This window comes from Pempheris klunzingeri, chromosome 5, assembly GCF_042242105.1.
Source record: "Pempheris klunzingeri isolate RE-2024b chromosome 5, fPemKlu1.hap1, whole genome shotgun sequence".
NCBI classification, from domain to species: domain Eukaryota; kingdom Metazoa; phylum Chordata; class Actinopteri; order Acropomatiformes; family Pempheridae; genus Pempheris; species Pempheris klunzingeri.
In genome coordinates this window covers 1147881-1175840 of record NC_092016.1, presented here as the reverse complement: position 1 = coordinate 1175840, position 27960 = coordinate 1147881, and the positions used below count along the sequence as shown (strand labels likewise).

The 27960-nt window shown below is 44.7% G+C and overlaps 2 protein-coding genes across 2 annotated transcripts in view; both read left to right on the top strand.

The window, feature by feature from the left end:
* Positions 1 to 27812, top strand: phf21ab (PHD finger protein 21Ab). Its single transcript, XM_070830070.1, has 19 exons — positions 1 to 68; positions 1407 to 1446; positions 2188 to 2239; positions 3164 to 3253; positions 5939 to 5971; positions 6159 to 6224; positions 12920 to 13072; positions 14199 to 14435; positions 16135 to 16233; positions 18711 to 19052; positions 20301 to 20441; positions 20527 to 20578; positions 20678 to 20757; positions 21336 to 21396; positions 24544 to 24650; positions 25071 to 25226; positions 25588 to 25663; positions 25758 to 25861; positions 27003 to 27812. The coding sequence occupies exons 3-19, from the start codon at positions 2198 to 2200 to the stop codon at positions 27810 to 27812; spliced, it is 2649 nt and encodes an 882-aa protein (XP_070686171.1). The 5' UTR covers positions 1 to 68; positions 1407 to 1446; positions 2188 to 2197.
* The window catches only part of LOC139200906 (small ribosomal subunit protein eS17), a 164418-nt gene continuing 147519 nt past the window's right edge, over positions 11062 to 27960 (top strand). Inside the window, exon 1 of the mRNA XM_070830080.1 lies at positions 11062 to 11066. Coding sequence (XP_070686181.1) covers positions 11064 to 11066 — 3 coding nt within the window. The 5' untranslated portion in view covers positions 11062 to 11063. The remainder of the gene's footprint in view (positions 11067 to 27960) is intronic.

Sequence of the window (27960 nt, the reverse complement as noted above, 5' to 3'; positions counted from 1 at the left end):
AATCAGCGATCAATCAAGTCATCACTTATTGGAGAAAAGTCCACAAACTGCCAACAGATTTGTGTTTGGTGAGCTGACAGCACTCGTGTTCTTCTCTTCTCTTACTGCTGATGCTTTAACCACATGAAGCTGTTGTGTACTTTTACTTGCCTGAGTACATAAAGTTGATGATACTTCTCTATTTTTACTGCTGATTCTGAATACGTCTGCACCTGTAAAGACGTAGAACTACAGGAAACACTAAATCCACTCTTGTATCAGAAGAGTAAAGGACGTCGCTTTGATGGGAGACTTTGGTGGAAAGGATCATTACTTCATGTAGTTTTAACTACACTTAGCGGCCATGTTTTATGACTGTATTGCACTTTTAAATAAACTATGAAAGTACTGATATTGGAGTACAACATTTATATGTAAGTGGAGTAAAAGTCTGAAGTTTCACAAAGTGGAAGTACAGTTGTAGAGTAAATGTACTTATTCAGTAACTCCCTCCTGTAGATACAGGATGAGACAGCTGATGTGTTTACACCAAATGAGTTCATATTTACATGACTGTATTACAGCTGGTGCTCACACACTGTTTGTGGTTCCAGCTAGTTAAACACAGTGAGTCTGTTTCTGTTCTGTGTCGGTTTGAAGAGCCTCATTTTTCCAGTTAAACTTTCATTCTGTCACATCAATAACTTACTTTTCAATCAATAATGTGGTCACATTTAGTACTAAAGCTGCTATTTCAATGTGCCAGTTACATATTTAATCAACATTTATGTAAATGTAAGTATTGTTTTTTGGTTTAACCACAAACAGCCATTTAATCGCTCTCTTCAAAGTCACCAGACTCCATTGACAAAAACAAGAATTTTACCTCACAGAACACAGGAGCTGCTGGTCTGCCTCCATCAGTTACTTTTTGTATTATTGAGTGACTTTGGTGTTTTAAAGAGTTAGTTTGGATCCAGCACAATATTTGTGTAACACACAATACTACAAACAAACTAAGTAGACCAGCAGTGTCCTGTGTCCTCTGAGCTAAAATCCCTGTTTTAGTGAATGTAGTCTGGTGTGTGTGCAGAGAGCGATATAACGGCTGTTTGTGGTTAAACCAAGAGGATCTTCCAGGTCTCTCTCTGTAGGGATCCTTTCCATGATGCTGTCACACACTTAGAATAACACTCTGAGCCTGTCAGTGGCTAAAACAAGCTCTTCTAGTGGACATACTGCGACCAGGTGCAGCCATTGTAGCCCATTTTTGCTGGCTAGTACACAAAATGTTCCAATAGGGCCCACGTTTAAAAATACTTAAGTTACCCAGTAAGCATTAAAGAGAAGCTTAGCGGATACAAACATCCTCTGCAGAAGAAAAGGTGTGGTGTACTTTAACGGTGTGTGTTTGCTGTGTCTTACAGGGCAGCACAGAGGGGTGGAGTCCGGTCCCACAGCCAGGTGGTGAGTCCTTTCACCTGATTCAGTCAAATTATAACGACAACGTGGAAAAATAATCACAGGATTTAGTTTAAGTTGAAAATAAAGTTCCATTTAAGCTGCTTTAGAAGAGGAGAATTTTACATTCAAAGTTACATTTAGACTTTTTTTAAGTGAAACAACTTTCATAGATAAAATGAAAATAAATAAGTTAAACTGACCTGCTCCTCTTTTAGTGTAGAAATAATTCTAATAGAAATAATTATAATGAAGTTAAGTTACTTCTTGGTACTTTAAACACAAACAACATGTAATGTGTTTGAGTTTTATATGTAGTAAAATACACATTTACACTGTAAAATAATCAGTAATAGAACAATAAGGACGTAAACATTTTACTTTACTGACACATTCCTGTTCAAGACACATGGAACTTATTTAATTTAGTAGTAAAACTTACATATAACTGTGTTTTAATTTAAGTTAAACTAGAATTTCATAAATAAAGTCAGTGATTAATCTTATTACTGTTAATAGAATAATGTAAGAAGTTAAAACTAGTTCGCTCCCTTTAATGTCACTTTTAAAAAGTATTTTAAAATTGTTTCTAAATGTAAACTTTCTTCAGACACATTGATATTAATGTGTTTCATGTTTGATAACTGCACATAAACTGTAAAAAGTATTGTTATTCTTTGCAGTTTAATCCTAATGAATCATCTTAACAACATTGAACTTGTTTTTCGTGGTCTGTTTTGTTTCCAGCGGCACTTTAATGCTTCAGTTGGATGGTTTTCCCACTGGAGACGGTGTTAAGGTAACTATCAATATTATCTAGTGATTAAATATTAAGTACAATAATACATCTTCTGTACGCTCTGTTTAGTGCTCAGTAGGTCCGACTGCTGATCAGGTCGAGTATCGACGATTGATTGATGTCAGAACTATAAGACGGCGTCGTTAATCAGCACAGGAACCACTTTTACATCGTAAACGTTCTAGATTTGATGTGTTTGACGTTAAAGTTAATAACGTGAAGTGAACACGGATGATGAGACAGAAGGGAGCCGTCGTTGTCATCGGGATTAAATCAATATTCTTAATGTTAAAATAAAAAGTTCACGTTTATTCAGGTAACTTTGACTGTTTTGCTTGCAGTCAAGATGATTATTCAAGATCAGTAATCACCAGAAAAAAACCTGATTAAGTGATAAACATGTTAAAAACAGTAGAAATGAGTTTTATTTATCAGAAATCCAAAACAGAGTTCAAATGTTGAGCAGAGTTTAAAAGTTACCTGTCTGAAGTCAGTAACTCTCCCGCCGCCTCGTACGCCTGCCTGTCGGCGATGTCGGGTAACCACGATGGTCGCTATGGAAACAGAACCGATGGGCCGAACCCACCCGTTCGGGAAAACTGCACACATGACGTCGTGTTTTTTAACGCCGCCGCTCGCTGACTTCCTGTGACCTTGTGTGACCTCGGCGGGAAAGTCGTCGCCGCGCAGGCAGGAAGTCCTGATATGAGCTGTCCACGACGTTGCTATGGCAACAGCTGGGAGCCCAGCCCTGATGCTGCTGATGTCTGTTGAACTGGATGTTTAGACTTTTCTTCTTTACCTGTGTGTGTGTGTGTGTGTGTGTGTGTGTGTGTGTGTGTGTGTGTGTGTGTGTGTGTGTGTGTGTGTGTGTGTGTGTGTGTGTGTGTGTGTGTGTGTGTGTGTGTGTGTGTGTGCGTGCAGGCTGATCGATCAGCTGGCAGACTGACTGGATCCATGATGGAATTACAGACGTTACAGGAGGCCCTGAAGGTGGAGATCCAGATCCATCAGGTACGCTGTGTGTCCAGCAGGGTTAGTGGGTCAGAGTGGTTATAGAACAGGTGAGTTAGTCTGGTTAGAACAGGTGAGTTAGTCTGGTTATAGAACAGGTAAGTTAGTCTGGTTATAGAACAGGTGAGTTAGTCTGGTTAGAACAGGTGGGTTAGTCTGGTTATAGAGCAGGTGGGTTAGTCTGGTTAGAACAGGTGGGTTAGTCTGGTTAGAACAGGTGAGTTAGTTTGGTTAGAACAGGTGGGTTAGTCTGGTTAGAACAGGTGAGTTAGTCTGGTTATAGAACAGGTGAGTTAGTCTGGTTATAGAACAGGTGAGTTAGTCTGGTTAGAACAGGTGGGTTAGTCTGGTTATAGAGCAGGTGGGTTAGTCTGGTTATAGAACAGGTGGGTTAGTCTGGTTAGAACAGGTGGGTTAGTGTGGTTATAGAACAGGTGGGTTAGTCTGGTTAGAACAGGTGGGTTAGTCTGGTTAGAACAGGTGAGTTAGTCTGGTTAGAACAGGTGGGTTAGTCTGGTTATAGAACAGGTGGGTTAGTCTGGTTAGAACAGGTGGGTTAGTCTGGTTAGAACAGGTGGGTTGGTTTGGACCTTGATGACTAGCTGGTGTCCGACTTGTTATAAACAAACTCTGGTCCGGTTGGTTTGTGGCGGGAACATGATCCCACATGGATCCGACCCGACTTCAGGGATCGTTTGGCCTTTTTGGACCAGCTGAGCTGCCGTAGCCAGGTGTGCTGTGCAGTCCTCACCTGTTAGAGAATAAACAGGTCTGTCACACAGAGCGCCGTTTAAAACAACAGTCAGGAGTTTGGTCTGATGTCATCAAATCAGCACCTGATCTAACAGGAAGTGAGCATCTCTGTCACTTCCTGTTGGGGCTGTGAAGGAGACGGACTCCTCTGAGTGTATCTAAGCCTCTAGATACTGAAATATAAACGTTTAAGCAGCTCAAGACAAGGTCACAAAGAGCTCCACCTGGCTGAGCCACGATTCAAACATCTCAGGAGATTAAAGATGATGATACCTTCAGAAAACATGACTTTAAAAAAGTGAGTGGCAAAAATAAACACGTCGGGAACGTCTCCGGGCTCTGAGGCCAAACTGTGTAATTACAGCGATGGCGTCTCGTTGTTTTTTAGCCTGGAAGTTAGAGGGTAGATTTTTATTTTGAGCATCACAACCTGTGAAATGACTCGTTTCCATCAGAAGATTACATCATTTTCACCCCATTCAACTTAGCAGGGAGGCTAACAGGAAGTTAGCAGGGGCTAACAGGAAGTTAGCAGGGGCTAACAGGAAGTTAGCGGAGGGCTAACAGGAAGTGAGACACCAGTGAGCCAGGCTCTATCTCAGGAGATCTGGGTGCTTTTATACCCGGGAAGTTGAGCTTTTGTTTGCCTTAATGCTCCACTGAGCATGAACGGGGCCTCCAGCGCTGTTTCCACGTCTCTTCAATCGTCCATCTGTCCTGAACCGGCGCCATCTTGGCTCCTGAAGTAGACCCGGCACAGACCTCCCTCACACCTGAGGAACGGCGTGCTGGCAGAATAACATTTGACATTCAAATCCTCCCCCATGTATCCCGGGACATCCCACACCGAGTTCATACAGGAGCGACATGCATCAAACCTAATGAAGAGCGTGACTATGGCTCCAATAGCTCTGAACTGAGATAATTCTAATGGAAAAGTCAACTTGTGGATCCAAAAAGACAAATTCTATTAAATTCATACTAACTGGATTGAAGGTGGAGCCCCAGTATGAGCAGGTTTCCTCTGACGCTCCTTGATCTTGAACACAGAGGTGTGTGTGTCACCTGTGTACACCTGGAAAAGGACATCACACTGAACGCAGGGCCGTCAGTGGATTTAAAAAACTGTGGGAATGGATTAATGTAAGGCAGAGCAGGTTTATTTGTAGAGCACACTTCAACAACAGGGCTTTTCATGAAACAAGAAGAACACTGTGACAGAAGAAACACGTTTAAATATGAGGAAAGTTAGAAACACACGTAAATAGAAGGAGAATTCTAGTAAATCCATTTTGTTTTGCTGCACGTCGTCCCGTTAATCACACGGCTTCGGACTAAAGAAAAGAGTTGTATTGATGTTTTTTTAAAAATGCTTTTATTGTTCTCGCTATCAAAGCTGCGTCCATGGCAACGGTCTGTGCAGCTCTGTCTGTGCTTCAGGTGTCTCTGCACAGACACAGACGGACGTTTGGCGCCTTCAAACTTCACCACATTTTGATTTAAATCTTTTTTTTTTTCCAGCTTCATGTTCTTAAATCGTATCACTCATGACAGAAATCCGCCCACAGGCTTCGGAAACTGAAGCAGCAAAGTTTGAGACGGAAAATAACCAACGCACAGCTGCTTTAGTTTTTCTTTTCCCGTTCTGACTTCTATTATCTCCTTCACCTTCTCACAAAAGAAATGCAAATGAATGTCTTTAAAAACAGAAAACAATAGCAGATGCACAGAAAGATCTTAATTATAAGCACTGAACATTTCTAATTAATTCAGTCAGTTGATTTTGACGACACTGACACATTCAGGTAGATAACAAAGTTAAAGTACTTGTACTCTGGTGTTTCTTTATGTCTGCTGGCCGTAGTTCCTCCGTGTGGCCAGCAGGCGTCACTGTGATCAGTGTCTCTGACCGTCTCCTCTCTTCCTCTGCAGAAACTGGTTGCCCAGATGAAGCAGGACCCTCAGGTAACCCCCCCCCCCCCCCCCCCCCCCCCCCCACACACACACACACACACACACACACACACAGGTTAAATCACAGATGCATTGATGACCGAACAGCTCTGCAGTCAGTTCACAGCAGCTGGAGTCTGATGGGAGTTTATTCTGACGAACTCACTGCTGTTTTTTTTTTTTTTTTGTTCTGCTTCAGAACGCAGATCTGAAGAAGCAGCTCCACGAACTTCAAGCAAAGATCACAGCGCTCAGCGAGAAACAGGTACGTTATTACACACACACACACACTCAGAGAGAGCTGGTTTGGTTTCTGTTAATGGAAGCAAGAAGTTAAAGACGGTAAAACGAGGATCTGGCCGTTTTATTCTGAAACTCATGTGAGAGAATCCAAGGCCTCCAAACATCGATGGTTCAGATCATCAGACGTCACATCTCTTCTCGTCTTTCTGTAGTTTTTTCTGTCATGTGCAGGTCTGTGGTTGATTTTTGTCTCTGTCTGGATATTTTGTGTGTCTTTGTGGTCGTGTTAAGCTTCTGTGAGGTCATGCTGCATCTTGGTAGTCTTTTTGTCTCTGTGGTCATTTAATGTCTCTTTGTGGTTGTTTAGTGTCTCTGTGGCTGTTTTGTGTCTCTTTGTGACTGTTTTGTGTCTCTGTGGTCATTTAATGTCTCTGTGGTCATTTAATGTCTCTTTGTGGTTGTTTTGTGTCTCTTTTTGTTTGTCTTGTGTCTCTTTGTGGTTGTTTTGTGTCTCTTTGTGGCTGTTTTGTGTCTCTCTGTGGTTGTTTTGTGTCTCTTTGTGGCTGTTTTGTGTCTCTGTGGTTGTTTTGTGTCTCTTTTTGTTAGTCTTGTGTCTCTTTGTGGTTGTTTTGTGTCTCTTTGTGGCTGTTTTGTGTCTCTCTGTGGTTGTTTTGTGTCTCTTTGTGGCTGTTTTGTGTCTCTCTGTGGTTGTTTTGTGTCTCTTTGTGGCTGTTTTGTGTCTCTCTGTGGTTGTTTTGTGTCTCTTTGTGGTTGTTTTGTGTCTCTCTGTGGTTGTTTTGTGTCTCTTTGTGGCTGTTTTGTGTCTCTTTGTGGCTGTTTTGTGTCTCTTTGTGGCTGTTTTGTGTCTCTGTGGTTGTCTTGTGTCTCTTTTTGTTAGTCTTGTGTCTCTTTGTGGTTGTTTTGTGTCTCTCTGTGGTTGTTTTGTGTCTCTCTGTGGTTGTTTTGTGTCTCTCTGTGGTTGTTTTGTGTCTCTCTGTGGTTGTTTTGTGTCTCTCTGTGGTTGTTTTGCGTCTCTTTGTGGTCATCTGATTGACTTCAAGAAATTTCCAACAAGAAATGTCACCGGGGGGGGCCTCCTGTCCTGGACATGTTGGGTCCGTTCAGAAACCCATCTGATCCTAAAAGGCCAACAGTCATCACCTGCTCACCTTGTTAGGACACCAGGGAGCCTGTGCCACTGACTAATGATGCTTAACCAGCTAACCAGCTGGTTTGTGTTGGGTCCAGGCAGAGATGTCACTACTAACCGCTGTCTTTTACCTTTCGTCTGGAGCCTCTTTTCATCTTTCTTAATCCTTTGTTCTTGCCATTGCTGTTGTGTTTCTGTCTTGTGTCTTTATTTTTAACCGCTCTCAACCAGCCTCCTATTTTTATCTCTTCGCTACATATTTGACTGGTGTTTGTTTTCATGTCTGTTTTGTACTTGCTCTACTTGCAGAGATAAGTGTAGGATTAGGACCACTAGTTGTACAATAAGAATTAGTGTCTTTTAAAGCTGCTTGTAGGAACACTAGTGGGCTCTGGAAGGTGTACAGACGCTGGTGGGTGTCTCTGAATGTGCTTTTGAAATATGCTGAGGACACAATAAGCAGATTATCAGTAAAAACAGAAAGCTTGGTTTGTATTTGTGCTCACAGACTGTGTACACAACAATTCAAGGTGTCTTCAGACAATCACCACAACGCTGTCTCAACGGCAAATTACACTCACTCAGCGCTCCGGCTGTCAGGTCGAGTCTGCTGATGTTAGCATGCAAATGAAATGCAGGCAGGAGAGTGACGTTAATGGATGAATGCTTTTATCATTGAGAATTACTGAGGAAAAATGAGAAACAGTCCCTCTACTCTATTCACTGCCTGCTAGCTGCAGCTCTGCTCTTCCCTCCGCTAACAAACACACATCAGTGAATTATATGAATATATGGCAGAATTATGGAGGGTTTGCATCAGATTTAAGGCAAAAACACTTAAAGGAATAGTTCAGTATTTTTGGAAACAATTCTTTAAAGGATGACTTTGGTATTCTTGAACCTTTGCCCTATTTTTTTTTCCATATTCTGCTGTCTACATGACTGGTAAATACAAAAAGTGTTGTATTGCTCCTTTAGCTCTTGACTTAAAGTGCTTGTTTGATCCACTGAGAGACTCAGAGTGTTATTCTAAGTGTGTGACAGCATCATGGAAAGGATCCCTACAGAGAGAGACCTGGAAGATCCTTTTGGTTTAACCACAAACAGCACACACACCAGACTACATTCACTAAAACAGGGATTTTACCTTGTTCTAACATGGGAGTTCCTGGTCTACTGTTGTCTCAATCAATTAGTTTGTTTGTGTTATGGTGTGACTTAAAGGGTTCATTTGGATCCAATACACTCTTTGTGTAACACAAACAAACTAACCAATAGAGGCAGCAGCAGAGCAGCAGCTCCTGTGTCCTGTTCTCTAAAATCCCTGTTTTAGTGAATGTAGTCTGGTGTGTGTGCTGTTTGTGGTTAAACCAAAAGGATCTTCCAGGTCTCTCTCTGTAGGGATCCTTTCCATGATGCTGTCACACACTTAGAATAACACTCTGAGCCTGTCAGTGGATCAAACAAGCTCTTTTAGTGGATCTACTGTGATCAGGTGCAGCCTGTTTGGTGATCTACTGGACCAATTCCAACACTTTTTGTACCATTTAGACACAAGGATATGTGGAAATAGGGTCCATGATTAAAAACAAAATGAAGAAATCCTTTAAAACAAGTTGCAGATTTACATGTCCTGGGCCTTCACTATCCACCCAGAATCTAAGCCATTGAAAAACCTCTTTTAGTGGAGTGACTGTCAGCTTTCCTGGCTGGAGCGATGCCATTGGTGGGATCCTGCTGAACGTTTTGCTGCAGACTGAGCTCATCCAGGTGGTTCATTTTTTTTTTTTTTTTTTTGTCCTGCAGTTGAATTGCAGCAGCTTGTTGGTCCACAAACTGCAAAGGTGAAGCAGGTGAAATTCATTGTGGAGGACTTGCTGAAACTTGGTGTTTTGTAAAGGTAAATGAGAGCCTGGAGGAGCGTCTCTGTGGATGAGTTTCAACCTGCAGACGGCTGAACTGCAAAAGTTCCAGCTGAGGAGTTTATCTGCTTCTGAAAACCTGTTGTCTGACCATAGTTGTTCTCCCACTGGTAACCCTGCAGCCCCCGAATACCAGCTGCTGTTACTCTGTTGCTATAAAATGTGAACAGTTTCCCAATTAAAAAGTGTACTAGAGAGGTGAAAGGCACAGGTGCGTCCAGGACGTTAGCTGAAATTGCACTTTCTCAAAGTCATAGCTCAGTCAAATGTGAACACACAGACATGATAAACATATTTTTAGATTCAGTGTGACTTACACCTCCCAAGGATGTTCTGATGTGTCTCCCCATTGTGAATAAATGTCCAGAAATCCACCTAGAAGTCACAGAACAAAGCTGCTACTCATACCTGCAGAACCTGCTTGAGAATCTCCACGTTTCTTGGTTCTCTTCAGTGTGGCAGTGATGCAGTGACAGCCGTCTGAACACACACGTGTGCGCTGCAAACAGGAGCTGCTAACGGCTAATTCAGACACGTTTGATGGAGCCAATTTGCCAAAATGTGAACAAATGTAGTGTTAAAGTCCTACAGAGATCAGCACTGCACTGGGGCATGATTATCCCCCGATAGAATAAGACAAGTAGTAATAATTTGTCTTGCGGGGCACTGTTTCACACTGTGAACGCCCCCCCCCCTGCCCTGGGGCTACTGCCTCATCACATGCAAAATCTGTCTCATCTGTAGGAGGGGAATTATGTTTTTATTAAAGTGTTGGTTTACCATTTCACTAAATACGCACATTTCCCCTCCTGAGTGTGGTGGTATGCCGCTGTGTTGATGCTTTGGGCTTCAGTTAAAACACCTGCAGAACAATGCAGGTGAATAGATGTTGCTTGTGGTGCTCACAGTGTTGGAAAAATGACAGTTTCCTGCTAATAATAATCCACAGACCTGAGTGTCTGTGGATTATTCTGTGGATCAGGGTGGCGACTTTATCTCAAAACCTCGGCAAAGAAAACTCCTGCTTGGTTAGACGCCACCAGCGGTTACCTAGAAAACTGTGGGGTTTTTTTTTTGCAATTTGGGTGAACTGATCCTTTAAAACCAGGAGCCGGTAAGCGCAGGCAGCCAAATCCTGCGTGGTGAAACGTCTCTGAGCAGCAGGATGAGTTGTGCACATTATTACGGGCAGGCTGCAGGTCAAGCTGCTCTCCGAAAGGGGAACCGGTCCGTCTGGTTTCCCTCTGCAGGCCTTTTTATGGTTGTGTGTCACTGCGCTAAGTTGCAGCTTAAGTGTCAAGTGTTGCTAGGCAACAGATATGCTTTATCTTTTTCGTCCTGAATTCATACGTCAGCACCAGCTTCGTGTGTGTGTGTGTGTGTGTGTGTGTGTGTGTGTGTCTTCTGTAGTCTATATCACAATGTGTACTGCCGCCCTGCTTTCTTCTTCTGTCGTTCTCTCTGGTCTGATAATGAGTTGCAGTTGCAGCCAATCAGATCAGAGAAGTGATGGTAGCCGGGCAGAGTGTTACAAGAGCAACAAGTATTGATTATTGACCTTCTCTAAAGAGTATCTCCTCCTGATGTGTAGTCAGGTGATCAGTCCTGCTCCCTCCTTAAAGGAGATTACCTAACACTGAACTCTAAAATCGTTTTAGTTTAATCAGAGTTACCAGATTCCATTGACAAAAACAATGATTTTAACTCACAGAACACAGGACTTGTTGATCTACCGCTGCCTCAGTCGGTTGGTGTGTTTGGTGTTTTTTAGAGTTAGGTCAGATCCAACATGATAGTTGTTACGGTGGCGCAATAACACAAAGTGAAGTACACCAGTGATCAGTGTGTCCTGTTCTCTAAAATCCCTGTTTTAGTGAATGTAGTCTGGTGTGTGTGCTGTTTGTGGTTAAACCAAAAGGATCTTCCAGGTCTCTCTCTGTAGGGATCCTTTCCATGATGCTGTCACACACTTAGAATAACACTCTGAGCCTGTCAGTGGATCAAACAAGCTCTTTTAGTGGACCTACTGTGATCAGGTGCAGTTGTCCCAAAGGATCACGTTGCAGCCATTGCAGCCCGTTTGGAGGCTGCTGGCTGAGGTGATCTACTGGACCAGTTCCAACACTTTTACTACCTACCAGTCACTCAGACACCAGGATGTGGACACAGAGGACCCAGATTATAAAACACTATTTTCCCTCTAACTTAATATTAATTTAAATTGGCTGCTGCAACAGTTCTCATCATGCGAGCCTTCAAAATAAAGGCTTGTCAGTGCTGCTCTGTGTGGGAACTTACTCATGCAGTAACATCAGAGACTGGACTTTCTGCAGCAGTACAAAGACTCTGCTCTGCTTCCATCTATTTTTTAGTGTTTATTCTTCCATATCACACATTCTGACTGAAAATTCAACCATTAGTCTGAGTCGAGGACTTGCAGGACTACTTGTGTTTTCACAGGAAACGTTTCCGGCTGATGATATTCTGTGTTTTATTCAAACGTGGGTGCAGGATGCATGCTGGGACAGGATAAGTAGTTTAAACAGTGGATAACATCAGCTGTTAAAGAGGATGAGGCTGAGGATGGGATGATGTGACCCTCCGCCATGTTTGAAAGTCATGAGTTATGTTAAAGGGTCATTCTGGTATTTTTAAACCTGGGCTCTATATTTACATATTGTCTAAATGACTGGTTGGAACATAAAGTTTAACCACAACCAGATGTGATATCGCTCTCGTCAAACACACCAGACTCCATTCACAGAAACAGTCATTTTGGTAAATATACAACTGTTTATTTTTTAAATAAGACAGATTTTCCACAACTTGCCCCAATAATCTATTCAATTCCCAGACTTTCTTAGTCTGGAATAGATTTTTCCTAAAGGGACAGTTGCTTGTCTGAGCTCCTTCTCCACCGTCAGTGTGTCACCAACAGTAGATGGAGGTCGGCACACCCCCAGTTTGGAGAAATAGGCGCAGATACTAATCAGTGTACAGCAGGAAAACTGATTTTAGCCTCCTAAAAAAAGGCCCACAAAGAAAAGTTAACATCTGTGTTAGTGTACGCTATACTTGGAATATTTTCACTGCTTTACCACCAGACTCCATTGACAAAAACGGTAATTTTACCTCGCAGAATACATTACTTGTTGGTCTAGTTCTGCCTCAGTCAGTTAGTTTACTTGTGTTATTGTGTGACTTTGGTGTTTTAATGTTTAGTTCAGATCCAAACTAATGTATTAGTTGATTGATCGAGGCAGTGGGAGCACAGTGAACTCCCGCACTCTGCAGGGTAAAATTACTGTTTTTGTCAATGGAGTCTGGTGGCCTTGAGGATAACGATTATATGGGCTGTTTCTGGTCAAACAAATGTCTATCTCTATAGAGATCCTTTCCATTATGGTGTCAGATGCTACCAGAATGACCCTTTAAGAGATGGAGAACTACACCGGACTGTAGATGAGGTCCCAGAAAAATTCCTCCTCTCTTTTCTCTCCACCTGCTTCCAAAATGGCCGAGAAAGATGACACAAGTTTTGCGATTAATACAAAGTGATTCAAAGCAGGTTATTCAGCTGAAATCCTGCTGCTGTTGTAAACACCTCCTCTCCTCTTCTCTCCTCCTCCTCCTCGTCTCCTGCAGAAAAAGGTGGTGGAGCAGCTGAGGAAGGAGCTGCTGGTGAAGCAGGAGCCGGAGGCGAAGCTGCAGCTGCACGTCCAAACTCCTCCAGTAGGCGGCGACATCAAGCCGGCCAACCTGCTGCAGAGCCAGCAGATACCTGGAGGACTGCAGCAGGTAGGACACACACACACACACACACACACACACACACACACACACACACACACACACTATCAGGACCGAGAAGATCTAATATCACACTGCAGTGAACTCAATTAAATGATTTATAGCTTTATGATTCACATTCACAGAAGAGGCTTCGGCCGTTTTTGTGCAGTTAATTGTTTATGAGAAAAGAATGTATTTTTAAATATGAAGCTGCACACGGCAGAGAAAAGTACCGGAAGCCAGAAGACGAAGCCAGAAAATGTACTTAACTCACACAGTGAACGTGACGAGAATAGCAGAAAGGAAGAAGTACAGCAGCACAAAATGTTTTAGAACCATCTGTTCATCATTTAAAACTGGTTGCACCTCACAAACTGGTTCCTATGTAGATCATTTAGAGATGATCTGTTTCTAAACATGAACACCCACTAACTACCAACAGCTTTTTAACCTTGACTCGCTAATATTTATATAAATGTAATGAATTATATAGTATAAAATATGTAAATGCACTAGAAGTATCAGCTCATTCCCTTTTTTCAACTTCACCATCAACAAAAATATTTGAAAGTAAGTAGAAATACAATAATATATTAGGCACAATTGGTCTCTTGGTTTAACCACAAACAGCCGTTATATGTCGCTCTGTTCAAGCACACCAGACTCCATTGATAAAAACAGTGATTTTACCTTACAGAACAAAGGTGTTGTTGGTCTACTGCCGCCTCAATCTGCTAGTTTGTTTGTGTTATTGTGTGTTGCACAAGTACGGTGTTGGATCTGAACTCAACCTTTAAAGCACCAAAGTCACATAATAACATGAACAAACTAATTGATTGTGACAATGGTAGACCAGCAACTCCTGTGTAAAATCCCTGTTTTAGTGAATGTAGTCTGGTGTGTGTGCAGAGAGCGATATAACGGCTGTTTGTGGTTACAGTAGGCCCACTTTAGTGATCAGGTGTGGTGTCTGCTGGCTGAGGTGATCTACTGGACCAGTTCCAACACTTTTACTACCTACCAGTCACTCAGACACCAGGATGTGGACAGAGAGGACCCAGGGTTAGAAACACCGTAGTTCTCCTTTAATCTCCCTCTGCTCCGCCTCACGGGTTACATTCTCCCCCATCAGACCCTGACAGTTACACCGGTCCTCACCACGAAGACTCTACCTCTGGTGCTGAAAGCTGCCGCCACCCCCGCCCTGCCCGGCTCGGTCCTGCCACAACGCCCGGCCACTGTTGCTATGGTAACCACAGCTATCACCAAACCCGACTTGCAGAACGCCCCCATCAACCTGCAGGTGGCCAGCAAGCTGACCAGTCAGAGCTCGGAGCCCGTGCGACTGGTGTCCAAGAACGCCATGGTGGTAAGACCCTCCTGTCCCCGCCGCTGTGCACCATCATCACCACCATCGTCTTCCTCTAATCTGACTTATCGTACGGTTTGTGTTGTCATCTGTAGAGCTGAGGAGAGCTACCGAATGTAGACGAGCATTTTAACAGATGTGGGTTTGTAGACTAACTTCAGGGGGTTTTAGAGAGTCGAAAAGTGTCCCTGTTTTAAAGTGAAGGATGTTTCTCTCATCACATGATGACTATTCGAGCAGGCTGGGGTGTGAGTGGTGGCCTCTTAGCAGCCAAACTGCTACCAGACCAGTTAAACAGCCACGTGGGTCCAGTTTAACTCACATAGCCACATGTTCATGTAAAACAGGAGATGAGGAGCTAAAGCGAATGTCATGTAACACCGTCCTCACTGCCTCAGCGTCCAATAACAGCAGACAGAAGCACAGCAAGTGCAGCAGACACGTCGGTCAAATATCAGCAGACACGTCGGTCAAATATCAGCAGACACGTCGGTCAAACATCAGCAGACACGTCGGTCAAATATCAGCAGACACGTCGGTCAAATATCAGCAGACACGTCGGTCAAATATCAGCAGACACGTCGGTCAAACATCAGCAGACACGTCGGTCAAACATCAGCAGACACGTCGGTCAAACATCAGCAGACACGTCGGTCAAACATCAGCAGACACGTCGGTCAAACATCAGCAGACACGTCGGCGCGACGCTGAAGCGACTGTCTGTACTGGTTCCGTGCTGCCGTCCGCTCTGGTCTTCTGGTTTTCCTGCGACGTGTTTGTTCTAGATCTGTTTTCCATGAAGCCTGCTGTCAAATACACAGTTTAATCCACTACAGCTCAAACTGTAAGAGAAGCCAGTTGGAGGGCTAGCCACGCAGCTTATCACAGAACTGGAGTTACATTTAGTAACTATTACAGTGTGTGCGACAGCGTAAACAGAACAGAAGAAGCAGTTTGTTGCTACTGCGGCGTCGAATACAAAGCCTAGATTGCACAATTTTAAATAAATATAGTAATTCAGGGCCTTTTTATTGGGCGCCAAACGTGCGTATTGTCAAAACAACAGACTTGAGGCCTAAATAAGTGCTTCAGGTTACAGTTACATCAGTGAGACGCACCTGAGGAGCGAACCTGCACAGATCTGGTGGTGAAGCAGCAGCAGACACGTCGAACTTTGGTGTTCAGGCTCAGAATAACCGATTGAACGAGTGTTGAGCAGCTGTAGCTCATCACGTCCTCGTGGTTCCCTTTCGAGGACGGTAACCGCTCACCGATGCTGCTTGTATCACGAGCACACGCCTGGTTTTTTTTATGTGCGCTGGTTTTCAGGCTGGTTAAATATCAGCCAATCCTGAAACCCATCGGCTCTCATCTGAAAATGATTTAGCCTCACCAATGTTTCGGTGATTCTGGTGTAGCCAGCGGATGTCCGGGTCAAGACTTCCTCTTCTGTGAGCAGGATTTTCGGCTGATCTCTATAAAAACAAATCTGCGTTTGAATGTAGATATATTTTATTTTTAAAAAGCTAAATCGTCGTCAGACGGATTCGGAGAGTTTGCTCCCCACACGGTCGGTCAAAAACCACTCAGGGCAACAAATGGAAACCAGAGTGCTTCCGAACATCAGCGGACATGTCGGTGTAACATCACGGTGTAACATGAGCAGCTCGGATCCACATCTGCTGTGGTTTTGTCTCAGGTGCAGGCCACCACCACCACCGCCACCGCCCAGCCAATCAAAGTACCTCAGTTTGTCCCTCCTCCTAGACTGACGCCTCGACCCACCTTTCAGCCACAGGTGCGTCCCTGTAAGACCCGCCTCCAACCCCTAACCCCCTCAGACCAGTGTGTGTGGCCCACATGAGGTGACTGGCTCGTTCTCCAGCAGAGGGCAGCAGTGCACCAAAGCAAACACTCATGCCTTGCTCCGTGGCACTAAAACATTGTTTGCTCTGTGCTGCCTCTACTCATCTCCTCTCCTCTCGTTGTGCTTTTTTTTGATTTTCCAACTGACCTGTGACGGGTTGTATTAGAGGTTTTCCTGCCTGTGAATGTGTGTGTGTGTGTGTGTGTGTGTGTGTGTACGAGTGTGTGTGTGTGTGTGTTTACCTTTTGTGGTGAGAGCTTGTTTTCCTGCAGCTTCTTGGTATTTTGTGTTTCTGGCTGTTGATGTGTTTTAACCCTTTAAGTGGACACCTGTTGCTGATGTTGATCTGTGCTGATTAATGCCACTGAGAGCTCTGTCTGCTTCTACGGCAGCACCGTAACAACACCGTCACTATTACTATTACAGACTGTTTGTAGAAGTGGACGTAGCTTCCTGGTCTCAACAGTGAAGCCTTAAAGCTGCATTCTCTCCACTGGCTCCAAGCAGAAGTCTGATTGGATGGAAGTCAATGATTTATCAGCTCAGTGAACATGTTTCTGCTCTCAGTCTCTAGTTTACTGTCTTCTTCAGCACAGCAGGATGTTCATGTAGTAAATTATGGTCCCATTGAGGTCTCTGTGGAATTAACGTCACTTCTGGCTCCAAAAAAAACCAAGATGGTGACGCCTGTGAAGCCAAACTCGAGGCTTCAGAATAATCGTCCACAAATTTAACGATTCACGGTGGTTACGTCCACTTCTTATATTCAGTCTGTGGTTAAATAGTAGTGATAGTGAGAGTAGTAGAGAAATTAGTGTCTCCAACTTCAGCTTGTGTTGCATTTCATTCTAATATGTGAGGTGGATGTTACTGTAAACCAGGCTGGTTTAAGTTGGTAACTAGGTTTTCACATTAGAAGGATTTTGCCTTTGGTATGTTGATGCATAATCAAAAAACATAAATATAATTAAGTTAATATACTTCGTCTATACAACACTTTTTGAAAACCAGATGCTTCACAAGGTTAAAAACTGTTCAGGACATGAGGCGTAGCAAATCAGACAAGATGAAGAATAAAATATGTGACAGTAGAGATACAAAACAGTAATGGTAATAATAAAAACAAAGACACGATGGAAAACGCAGCTTGAATAACTTTTGTAAATGTTTTAACTTTAGTGGACGAGGTGTTTTTGGATGTTAGGGAGGGACTTTCAGCTGACAGACATGATAAAGATTATTAGAGTTGCCTACTCCACTGGTTTTAAGTTTTAAGTATATACATTTGTGTGTCATCTGCATACGAGGGGTACAGAATTTTATATTTATGCATTATATGTCCCAGTGGCAGCATGTTGACAGTGAAAAGCAGAGGGCCGAGGGTGGAGCCTTGGGGTACACCACAAGTTTGAGGGGCCACAAAAGAGGAGGCATCGCTGAATAATATTTACAACATAGAATAAGAGGAACAAATCTAATACAAACGTGCACTAAAGCTGGTTTTAAAAATGAAAGAGGCAGATGAGCAGTTGGTGATTTGTACATTAAATAGTTCAATATGTTTAAGTAAAATATTGAACAGATCGTAGTTCATAGCTCCAGGGTGTATTTCTGGAAAGTCATGGGATTTAGAAAAGTCTAGGGATTAAATACATTATTGGGGAAAGTGTGGGAATATCATAACATTTATTAACAATGTAAAAAAATTAGGTAAAACAATTTTTAAATGTTATTTTACATTTGTAGGTTGTGGAAATTTTACTTTTTAGTCATAGAAAGTTATGGACAAATCTGGGAATTTTATATTTTACCGGTATGACGGTCCAATCTGCATTTATAGTTTAGTATTAGTGGGATTAATAACTGTGATTGACAGTCAGGGAAGCATGTCACAGTAAACAATGCCTCACAAAAACTTTAAAAATATATTATCAGTATATTTTATACACTTTGAAATCATAAGCATGAATAGTAGTACTAGTTACATATATTGTGTTTAGATAGAAGCAGTAGTACTAGTAGTATCAGAAGCAGTACTAGTAGCAGTAGTAGTAGTACTAGTATCAGCAGTAGTAGTACTAGTAGTATTAGTATCAGTACTAGTATCAGTGGTAGTACTAGTAGTATCAGAAGCAGTACTAGGAGCAGTAGTATTAGTACTAGTATCAGTTGTAGTAGTACTAGTAATATCAGAAGCAGTACTAGGAGCAGTAGTATTAGTAGTAGTATCAGTAGTATTAGTACTAGTATCAGTGGTAGTAGTACTAGTATCAGTAGTAGTAGTACTAGTATCAGTGGTAGTAGTACTAGTATCAGTAGTATCCTGGGACAGAGCTCCACAGTGGTGTTACCCGGCGGTTACCGGTCATGTCAGTGCTGTTTTCTGATTGGCTGTATGTTGTCACCAGGTCAGGCCAAAACCGGCCACGCCCACCAACGTCCCGATCGCCCCGGCCCCTCCCCCGCCCATGATGGCGGCCCCCCAGCTGCTCCAGAGGCCCGTCATGTTGGCCACCAAGCTGACGTCCTCGCTGCCCTCGGCGGCTCCCATCCACCAGGTCCGCATCGTCAACGGACAGTCCGGCGGCAAGACCGGCTCCACCCCGCTGACCGGCATCGTCATCACCACGCCGGTCTCCGCCGCCCCCGCCCGCCTCGCCGGCCCCGCCCAGGCGCCCGGCATCGCCCCCGTCCTCACCCAGAGTTCTGCCCAGCCGATCCAGATCAGCAGCCTGACCGCTGAGCCCAAGGTAAGAGCTCCTACCAGTCCACATGTTCAGGCTGATGAAGGAGCGACTGGCCTGGTTAAGAGAGTCAGCTCAGGTTCACAGTAACAAGTGTCTCCTCTTCCTCTGTGTCTCCTCTTCCTCTTCCTCTGTGTCTCCTCTTCCTCTCCCCTGTGTCTCCTCTTCCTCTCCTCTGTCTCCTCTTCCTCTGTGTCTCCTCTTCCTCTCCTCTGTGTCTCCTCTTCCTCTTCCTCTGTGTCTCCTCTTCCTCTTCCTCTGTGTCTCCTCTTCCTCTTTGTCTCCTCTTCCTCTTCCTCTTTGTCTCCTCTTCCTCTTCCTCTTTGTCTCCTCTTCCTCTTCCTCTGTGTCTCCTCTTCCTCTTTGTCTCCTCTTCCTCTGTGTCTCCTCTTCCTCTTTGTCTCCTCTTCCTCTTCCTCTTTGTCTCCTCTTCCTCTTCCTCTGTGTCTCCTCTTCCTCTTTGTCTCCTCTTCCTCTTCCTCTTTGTCTCCTCTTCCTCTCCCTCTGTGTCTCCTCTTCCTCTCCCTCTGTGTCTCCTCCTCCTCTCCCCTGTGTCTCCTCTTCCTCTCCTCTGTGTCTCCTCTCCCTCTGTGTCTCCTCTTCCTCTCCTCTGTGTCTCCTCCTCCTCTCCCCTGTGTCTCCTCCTTCTCTCCCCTGTGTCTCCTCTTCCTCTCCCTCTGTGTCTCCTCTTCCTCTCCCCTGTGTCTCCTCTTCCTCTCCTCTGTGTCTCCTCTTCCTCTCCTCTTCCTCTCCCCTGTGTCTCCTCTTCCTCTCCCTCTGTGTCTCCTCTTCCTCTTTGTCTCCTCTTCCTCTCCCCTGTGTCTCCTCTTCCTCTTTGTCTCCTCTTCCTCTCCCCTGTGTCTCCTCTTCCTCTTTGTCTCCTCTTCCTCTCCCCTGTGTCTCCTCTTCCTCTCCTCTTCCTCTCCCCTGTGTCTCCTCTTCCTCTTTGTCTCCTCTTCCTCTCCCCTGTGTCTCCTCTTCCTCTTTGTCTCCTCTTCCTCTCCTCTGTGTCTCCTCTTCCTCTCCTCTTCCTCTCCCCTGTGTCTCCTCTTCCTCTCCCGTGTCTCCTCTTCCTCTCCTCTGTGTCTCCTCTTCCTCTCCTCTTCCTCTCCCCTGTGTCTCCTCTTCCTCTCCCTCTGTGTCTCCTCTTCCTCTCCCTCTTTGTCTCCTCTTCCTCTTTGTCTCCTCTTCCTCTCCCCTGTGTCTCCTCTTCCACTTTGTCTCCTCTTCCTCTTTGTCTCCTCTTCCTCTCAGCAGACTGTTAAACCAGGAGGTGGAGCAGAGCAGAAGGTCGTCGTCAGCCTCCCCTCCTCCTCCACTCCTCCGCTGTCTCCTCCTCCTCCTCCTCCTCCTCCACCACCTCCTCCCAGAGCCAAGAAGGAGGAGAACCCTGAGGTGAGTACTGAAGAGGCCCGACCGCTGACGGACTCCCGAGTTTCTGGTTTTAAAAAAAATCCCTAAAACTGTTTCTCTCTTCTAGAAACTGGCCTTCATGGTGTCTCTGGGCCTCGTAACACACGACCACCTGGAAGGTAAGTGATGCCCTTCGTCTTCACCTTCGTCTTCACCTTCGTCTACGTCCCGACGCTGCCGAAGGTTTCTGTCTCACGACTTTGACGCTCTGATTGCAGAAATCCAGAGCAAAAGGCAGGAGAGGAAGAGGAGAACGACGGCCAACCCAGTGTACAGCGGCGCCGTGTTCGAGCCGGAGGTACGAACACCACATTTGTCGGTGGGGATGAAGCTGATCTGCCACGATTCTGATCAATAATTACAGCTCAATATAAACACAGCACATATTATAGCTCATTCTAACACGTGTGGTGATTTTAACACACCAAACATGTTGCCCTCGATGTTATGTTAATGGTTATTGACTGTTAAGGACGTCTGTGTGGGATACAGAAGGCAGATTAGATGATGACCAGTTAGGACAAATATGTACAATTAAAGTAGAACAGGCGAGCAAAGAAAAAGAGAAAAAGACTTAAGAGGAGAGACGATCAGAAAACAGAAATCTGAATGAAATCACAAATGGGATCAAATCAAATCCTGTCGGGCAGACGGTCATAAAGAAGATCGCGCCTCATCAGCAAAGAATGACGAGGCCTGAACCCCGAAGACCAACTGGGACTCTTTCAGGAGCGTTTTTCCAGGCTGTTTGGTCGTTAAACTGATGTTGGAGCTTCTAACGGGATCAAACAGGCCGCGTTTCTTCTTCTGCTGCTTTAAATGTGTTTATATATTACACCTCCTTTAATATTTCACCGTCTTGTCTTTTCGTTGCAGAGGAAAAAGAGCGCCGTGAGTTACCTGAACAGCCCTCTGCACCAGGGGACCAGGAAGAGAGGTCCGTATGAAATACTGATCCGCATGCGAGTAGAAGCAAAGTAGAGACGAGTAGAAGCAGTAATGAAGGCAAAGATGCGTGAGAATAGAACCATGTGGAGCTGCTAAGATGCCGTACAGTGCTGTTATACATGCAGACCAGTAGATCCAGTAGCAGAATAGAGACTAACATCTTACTCAGTACTAATGACATGCTGTAAAACAAGTCTTCCCTCCTTCTCCTGCTTCCTGCTTCCTGTCGCTTCAGTCGGGTTTAACGTCACACGAGCCTCATCAGAAACTCACGAGCAGCCGTGAAAGTGTATTTACTCAAGTACTGTACAATTTATGGAGCATTTCCATTCAAAGGGAGAGTTCGGAGTATTAGAAGTGTGTTTGTCTGAGCTCCTTCTCCACAATCAGTGTGTCACCTACGGTAGATGGAGGTCGGCGCTCCCCCAGTTTGGAGAAACAGGCACAGATGCTAATCAGTGTACTGCTGTGGATGGTGGGGGGGCAGGAAAAAAAGGCCACCTAAGAAAGAAATCAACATTAGTTTAAGTGTGTGCTATATTTAGAGTATTTAAAGTATTTTTCCTTGCCTCAGACAGCCATTTCTGATGGGGAACTGAAGCCGGTCTTTCTTTCTACAAAGCCGCCAGACCCCATTGACAAAAACGGCAATTTTACATTGCAGAGCACAAGAGTTCACCACCGCTACCGCTGCCTCAATCAATTAACTAACACATTAGTTCGGATCTGAACTATCCATTAAAACGCCAAATTCACACAATAACACAAACAAACTAACTGATTAAGGCAGCGGTAGACCAGCAGCTCCTGTGTTCTGTGAGGCTAAATTACCGTTTTTGTCAATGGAGTCTGGTGGTAAAGCAGTGAAAATATAGTATAGTAAATAAGTATAGTTTACATTTAAAAAGATTTAGATTTTTTAAAATGGCTCTTTATTTAGGATGCTAAAATCTGTTATCTGTGCCTGCTTCTCCAAACTGGAGGTGTGCCGACCTCCATCTACTGTAGGGGACACACTGACTGTGGAGGAGCTCAGACGAACACACCTCTAATACTCCGAACTGTCCCTTTAATGACACTTCCTAGTTCTTACTACTACATTTTATTAAACCACCAAACAGCACAAACTCAGCAAAGTTAGTCAGCTCATCAGTTATCGGTTATTAATAATTTGATATCTTTAACAATCTGTAATGAAAATAATCCATAGCTGCAGCCGGCGCTGATCTGTACGATACGTCGGTGACCTCTGGGACTCCTCGGTGGTGATGATGATGTTTGAATTGAATTGTTGAAAGGCATTCTGGGAATTGTAGGAATTTAGAAAGTCACTAATTTCCTCTTATCTTTTTTTTTTTTTTACTTCAGTACTGTTTCTAAGTGCTCAGATTCAGAGTAACTTGTGCGAACTTGAACACGACTCCAGGGAATAACATGACTAACGTGGATTGGCTTTTTCTTTTTTCTTTTTACTGCACACCTAAAAATACTAAAATTGAATCCCAAGAAACTTCCACTGACCACGTTACTCTCTGTTTAATGACTAACTCTAATATATTCTCTATAAAATCTACATTTGACTCAACATTTTTCAGGAGAAAAGACTAAAAACAAAATCATGTGTCAGATCTTATCACATCATTAAATTCGGAGTAGATGGTTGTCGTCAGAGGGCTGTAGCCACACTGGGATCATGTGTTTGGATTATTTGAAGTGCCAAAGTGCCAACATCAGTTTAAGTGTACGCTATATTTAGAGTGTTTACACCTCATTACGTTGCATCAGAGCCCTTTTCGACATGGAACTGAAACCCTTATATCTCCTTCTCCAAAGCCACCAGACTCCATTGACAAAAACAGTAATTTTACCCCACAGAACGCAGGAGTTGCTGGTCTACCGCTGCCTCGATCAGTTTGTTTTTTGGTGTTATTGTGCAACTTTGGTGTTTTTAATGTTCAGGTTGGATCAGAGTAACGTGTTAGTTTGTTGCACAAGGCTGCGGTACAACAGCAAACTCTCATATTCTACCAGGTAGAATCACTCTTTTTGTTAATGGAGTCTGGTGGCTTTGAAGTGAGCGATGGAAAAGACAGAAAGGCTTCAGTTCCCCGTCATAAAGGGGTGTCCGACCGCAATGTAAAGTAGTGGAAATATTATAATATAAGTGTAGTGCACACTTAAACTTTTTAGGTGGGTCTTGTTTAGGAGGTTAAAATCCGTTAGACTGGCTGACTTTTCTACTTCTTATTTAAAGTGTGGTTGTGTAGGGTCCTTCTCAATAGTCAAAGAGATTATTGGGGCAAGTGTTGAGTCCTATTTAAGTCTTATTTAAGATGATGAAATTTGTTGATTTCCAAACCAATTTTTTTAGTAACTTTAGTAATTTTCTTCAGGTTTCAGGTAAAATCCCTGTTTTAGTGAATGTAGTCTGGTGTGTGTGCTGTTTGTGGTTAAACCAAAAGGATCTTCCAGGTCTCTCTCTGTAGGGATCCTTTCCATGATGCTGTCACACACTTAGAATAACACTCTGAGCCTGTCAGTGGATCAAACAAGCTCTTTTAGTGGACCTACTGTGATCAGGTGCAGTTGTCCCAAAGGATCACGTTGCAGCCATTGCAGCCCGTTTGGTGGCTGCTGGCTGAGGTGATCTACTGGACCAGTTCCAACACTTTTACTACCTACCAGTCACTCAGATACCAGGATGTGGACAGAGAGGACCCTGCTGTTAAAAATACAGGAAGTCTCCTTTAAACGCCATGTTGGCTCTGATGAGTCATAAATCACTGGATTTTAACTTAATGAACAAGATATGAGAAAAACCAATGATGAGGGTGAATACAGCCTGCAGGTGTGTTAACGTCTGACACAGATGCTTCACAGCCGACTGCGTAGGTGTTACTGGTGCTCGGCTTCAGCTCGCTGGGAGCCAGTCTCCTGCACTAACACTGCTGTCTGTGCTTCTGACTCCTCCTCTTCCTCCTCTTCCTCCCTTACCGCTCCCCTGTCTCATGCTAGCCAACGAAGACTCCCTTTCCAAGGTATGTCATACAGACTGTTTGTTTTTGTTTTCTTCCCCCCTCTCCATCTTTCTTTTTTCTTTGTTTTCCGTCTTTGTTGTCTGTCTCATTTCACCCAGGTCGCCCACCCAAATACAGCAGCGTCCCGGAGCTGGGCAGCCTCACCCCGACTTCCCCCTCCAGCCCCGTCCACCCCCTCCCCCTGCCCAGCCCCAGCTCTGGGGATGTAAGTAATGATGGGGGAGACGGACAGTTCAGAGGGTTGGAAACCCCGTCACACACAGTCCTATTGGCCCAGTAGCTCTGTCGATCATTCACACCCCAAGACCTCCACAAACACGTCCATTAGTTTGTCTCCATGTGATAATCATCAGTCATCAGTTGATTTTTTTACTTTGATTCAGCCTTACAAAGTGAACAGTGTCCTGTAGCCCATTAATATCTACTTACTCAAACACACTCTAACTCCCAGATGTCAAGTAACTTTTCTGTGGCCTCAGTAAATTAACTCACCATGTCCATTAGACACTAAAACAAGGCCAACTGTAAACCAAACCCGATCACGGTGCCTCCCCCTGCCTCTCCACAGATGGTTGGTGGGGCTCGGTTGGGCAGGGAAACTGATTGGTCCAATTCTTCCTCACAGGGAGACATCCATGAGGATTTCTGCACTGTGTGCAGACGCAGTGGCCAGTTGCTCATGTGCGACACGTGTTCTCGTGTTTATCACCTGGACTGCCTGGATCCACCCCTGAAAACCATTCCTAAAGGCATGTGGATCTGTCCAAAATGTCAAGATCAGGTAACCGCAGCAGCCGTGACTGATCCTGAGTCAGGGGGAAGGGGGTACCGCAGTCCCGAGAGGGGCCGATCAGGGCCAGTAGGTGTACTTGACTGTAAAAATCTGCTTCTGCTGAGCGGCCTTCTGCCACACTGTCCTGAACTTTAGGACTGTTCAATCCTTTGTAAGCATATACATGATGCAGTATTGTTTTTTTGTGCTTCTGTCCCATTCATTGTGTCGGTGAAAATTGGCATCTCACACCCATCCACTCCATTGCTTGCCCCCTCCCGGCCTCACCACAGGGTGGCGGCTAAATTTGCCTTCCTCAAATCTTTTCTGAGTCTCTGCCGCTGTGACAACTCTGAGCTTCACTCCCCAGATCCTGAAGAAAGAAGAAGCCATTCCCTGGCCGGGCACGCTGGCTATAGTTCATTCCTACATCGCTTACAAAGAAGGTGACGTTCGATTGTTGTCTCCTCTCCTCTCGGGATGGATGTGGGCGGTTCACCGGTGAGACTAACCGGCTTGTTTTGTTGCTCTGTGCTGCAGCTAAAGAAGAGGAGAAACAGAAGCTGATGAAATGGAGCTCTGAGCTGAAACTGGAGCGAGAGCAGCTCGAGCAGAGAGTCAAGCAGCTCAGCAACTCCATAACGGTAACAAGAAAAACACAATCAAACAGCCCAGAGCAGGTTACAGCTTAGATCAGGCTGAGTGAGAAACACGATTCACTTAATCCTTTCAGATTAAAACATACATTTATTAGAGCAGATGCTGTTTGCACTCTTTGTAAATAGCTAATGTGGCTAATTACACAAGATATTTAGTGTTTAATGTATCTGCCTGTTTGATTTGTTTCTGATTTATCATTTAAACCCAAAACATGATCTTTTCCTAAACCTGGCCAAGTAGTTTTGGTGCCTAAACTTAACCAAACTGCCACTAAAAACTGATGATTATAAAAGAAAGCTGAATATACAAGTTAACAAAGTCTACAAGTAAATTAATGTTCTTAGTCTCACATGTTATTTGAGCCACTCTGAGCAATTTATCGTTCTTTAGACTGCGTGATCGGACTGGGTGTGAACAAAGATCCTCTGTAGCTACAGATGGCTCACTGCAGGCTGCAGACCAGAGGTCTGACATGGTGTCCACTTCCTGAGTGGGCGTGGCCTCCTGGAGGTGAAGGTGGTGTGGATGGAGGGAAGCAGACTATCAATAATCAGTAATCTATCTGAACACCAGCTGACTCCTGACGACCTGTTCGGTGTTAAGTATCAGTCAGACAAACAGCTGTTAGCCTGTTAGCTTCCATGCTAACTAGCTCTGTCCATCAGAAGCAGCTTCAGAGTCTCTGAGGACGTCACTTTGTGTCCGGCTGCTCTTCAGACACTCAAAGCTTCTGTTTATCGTCGGTGGCTGTTGCTGCACTTCAGCAGCCTCCCGCCGGAGACGCTCCACAGACCAGATGAGTGTCTGCGAGCCAGTGGCAGGTCCTCCTCAGAGCTCAGGTCCTCCTCAGAGCTCAGGTCCTCCTCAGGTGTCTCTAAAGTCCACGTCAGAGTCTCAGTGTCCAGAAGATCTTAGTCCTGTTAAACTGACCCAGTGTTCACTTCAGAATCTGATCACGTTCATGTCTCCATCAGACTGAACAGACTCAGGACCTGAGTCCAGTCTTGTTGACTGGGGCCACAGTCTTTCTGGGTCTGTGGCAGTGAAGATACAGATCATGTACATACCAATAACATCTGGTTCCTGGTGTCAAGTCTCACCCTGTTGTTGTTCTTCCTCCATCAGAAATGCATGGAGACCAAAAACACCATCCTGGCTCGTCAGAAAGAGATGCAGCTCTCCCTGGAAAAGGTCAAACACCTGATTCGCCTCATCCAAGCCTTCAATTTCAACCAGGCTCTGACAGAGACAGAGGGCAAGGACGTCAGTGCCAGAGTCCAGGACGGTGCCGAAGGTGCAGTCGGCTCTGAAGCTGCACCAGAAGCCAACTCGGTAGAGAAGGTGAAGGCTGGGAGTTCCTCAGCCACCAGTAACGCCGATGGAAACGACAAACAAGAGGAGCACGAAACCGCAGGGAACAACCAGACAACAGGAGCAGCAGCAGCAGGAGCAGCAGAAGGAGACGCCGACGGCCAGGCTGTCCTGGAAGACAGCGCGGTCCTAACGGCAGATAACAGCCCCAGTGTAGGGGCGGGGGGTAAGGAAGGGTCCGGCGTCAGTGCGGGGTCAGGGGCGGGGGGAGGGGCTGACACAGGGATTGGTCTCCAGGCAGAGGATGCGGCCAAGCCGGAGACTGAGGCAGCTCCGGTGGTTGACATTCCAGCTTCCTCGGCGGTTGCGACTGTTGCCACCACCAATGGTACGGCCGAGCCGGCCTGCCCCGACCACAGCCCCGCAGGAGGCGGCTCCACCAACGCCACCACCACCAACTCTGAGAACAAGATGGCTGCCGTCAACCCTCCAGAGACAGTGGTGGAGAAGAAACAGGAGGAGATCACTGACAGTGACGGCAGCAACAACAACAACAGCAAAACCTCAGAACCCTCCCAGCATTCTTTGCCAGCTCTCGTCAGCAGTTTGGACAATAAAAAGTAATGCTATGTCTCTTCAGTTGCGGGAATTGAAACATATATATTAAAAAAAAAAGACTTTTGCTTGCACCGTACGGTGCCCTGAAGTTGCCAATCTGTATAAATGTTGTTTGTTTGCATTGTATTGTCAGACTGTGTCAATGGTAGATATA